Genomic DNA, 1,361 nt, shown 5'->3' with positions numbered 1-1,361 from the left:
AAGGCCATTGGGACGCTACTCAAGATGGCGCAGACAAATCAACCTCCGGTGAGACCGAGACCGAGGAGCGAGGAAATTAAAAATAACAGAAGTGAGAAAGGGCCCTCGACTCCTCGGTCCTCCGGTAGTGACCCGGAAATGAATTTCAGCGCGCCATGTTGAAGGACATCTCATTTCTCTAAATGCACATCGAGCACCGAGCATCGAGCGTCGAGGAGGCTCTCTGGAGGAGCTCTAACCGAGGAGACACTGATGGGTCCTCCACGGCTCCTCCACGGATGCATTTCCGGGAACGGTGGAGGCGTGACGCACGGCCGGACTTATCTCAGCCAATCACAGCTCTGCATGCATCCTCTGGACATGCATCCTCGAGATTGAGAAACACCCTATGACTGCTGGTTCTCCTCTGAGTGCCTCACTGAGAAAGTGATGTTCCCCCCCCCCCCGTGTATAATGCTAGAAAACAACTAGAATTTCTGACATTAAAGCCCAAGAAATGTTGATATTATTGGATATTGAAGTGGTACATTTAGGGGGGAATGAACGTTGAGATTTTAGACTCACAAGGTTGAAGCAACTTACATTTTACCTGCAGATGATTTATCAAACTATATTTTGATATTTAGCAATAGACACTATTCACGAGGAAACAACAGAGTGATTAGAATGAGGCGATCGTAGAATCCTAAACAACATCACTGAGTTTCTGTGCGTACTCTGGCCCTAATGCAGCATCTAATAAACACAACAACAGCTTTGACGTTTCCCCACCTCTGTTCTTCAGGGTGTCGACGATGAAGTCGTACTCGTCCTGCTGATCTTCCAGCTTCTTGATGTTCTGATCTGCCAGCTGCACCGCGAGAGAAGACATTAACGACAAGAAGCCCTTCCTTGATGGAGATAGACCGTTACACGACAGGTGTGTTTACCTGCACTATTTCTTTCATCTGCTCCACTTTGTTGTCCAGCTTCTGTTTCTCCACCACCATGGTCGACATCGTCCCATCGCCGTCCTGCTGCAGAAACAAATATATATTTACTTACAATTTGGGCAATACTGTGGCGCTGATCTTGTATATAAGATATATAAATTCTCGTGACGTCAGAGCTCCGTAAAGACAAAGCTGTCTCTGCCGTCTGACGCTCTGTTTGATACTCATATTTCTGGAGTCATAAACAAACAGAAATATTCTTTTCTGGCATCACTAACATTTTACGGGGAAATCTGCATTTTGGTATGCAGAAAAAACCCTGGGGAACACAATCTGTTTTTTCTTTGTAGTAAGACATGTTTCCAGAAAGAGTTGCCCCATTTAAACTCATGCAAAATGCACTTTCTGATGTCTTGTATACATCACTAT

General features: G+C 45.4%; 1 protein-coding gene across 1 annotated transcript in view; it reads right to left on the bottom strand.

Annotated features, from left to right (window-relative positions):
• LOC104959934 (signal transducer and activator of transcription 1-alpha/beta-like) overlaps window positions 1-1,048 on the bottom strand; it is a gene marked incomplete at its 3' end in the record, with an annotated part of 2,453 nt that extends 1,405 nt beyond the window's left edge. Inside the window, exons 1-2 of the mRNA XM_010787841.1 lie at window positions 930-1,048; window positions 772-850 (exon numbers count right to left, since the gene is read on the bottom strand). Of these exons, the coding sequence (XP_010786143.1) occupies window positions 772-850; window positions 930-998 (148 nt within the window). The remainder of the gene's footprint in view (window positions 1-771; window positions 851-929) is intronic.
• Between the last annotated feature and the right edge of the window lie 313 nt (window positions 1,049-1,361).

The sequence above is a fragment of the Notothenia coriiceps genome, unplaced genomic scaffold (assembly GCF_000735185.1).
Source record: "Notothenia coriiceps isolate Sejong01 unplaced genomic scaffold, NC01 NC01_scaffold00031414, whole genome shotgun sequence".
Classification (NCBI taxonomy): domain Eukaryota; kingdom Metazoa; phylum Chordata; class Actinopteri; order Perciformes; family Nototheniidae; genus Notothenia; species Notothenia coriiceps.
This window is presented reverse-complemented; position numbering and strand designations above follow the sequence as displayed.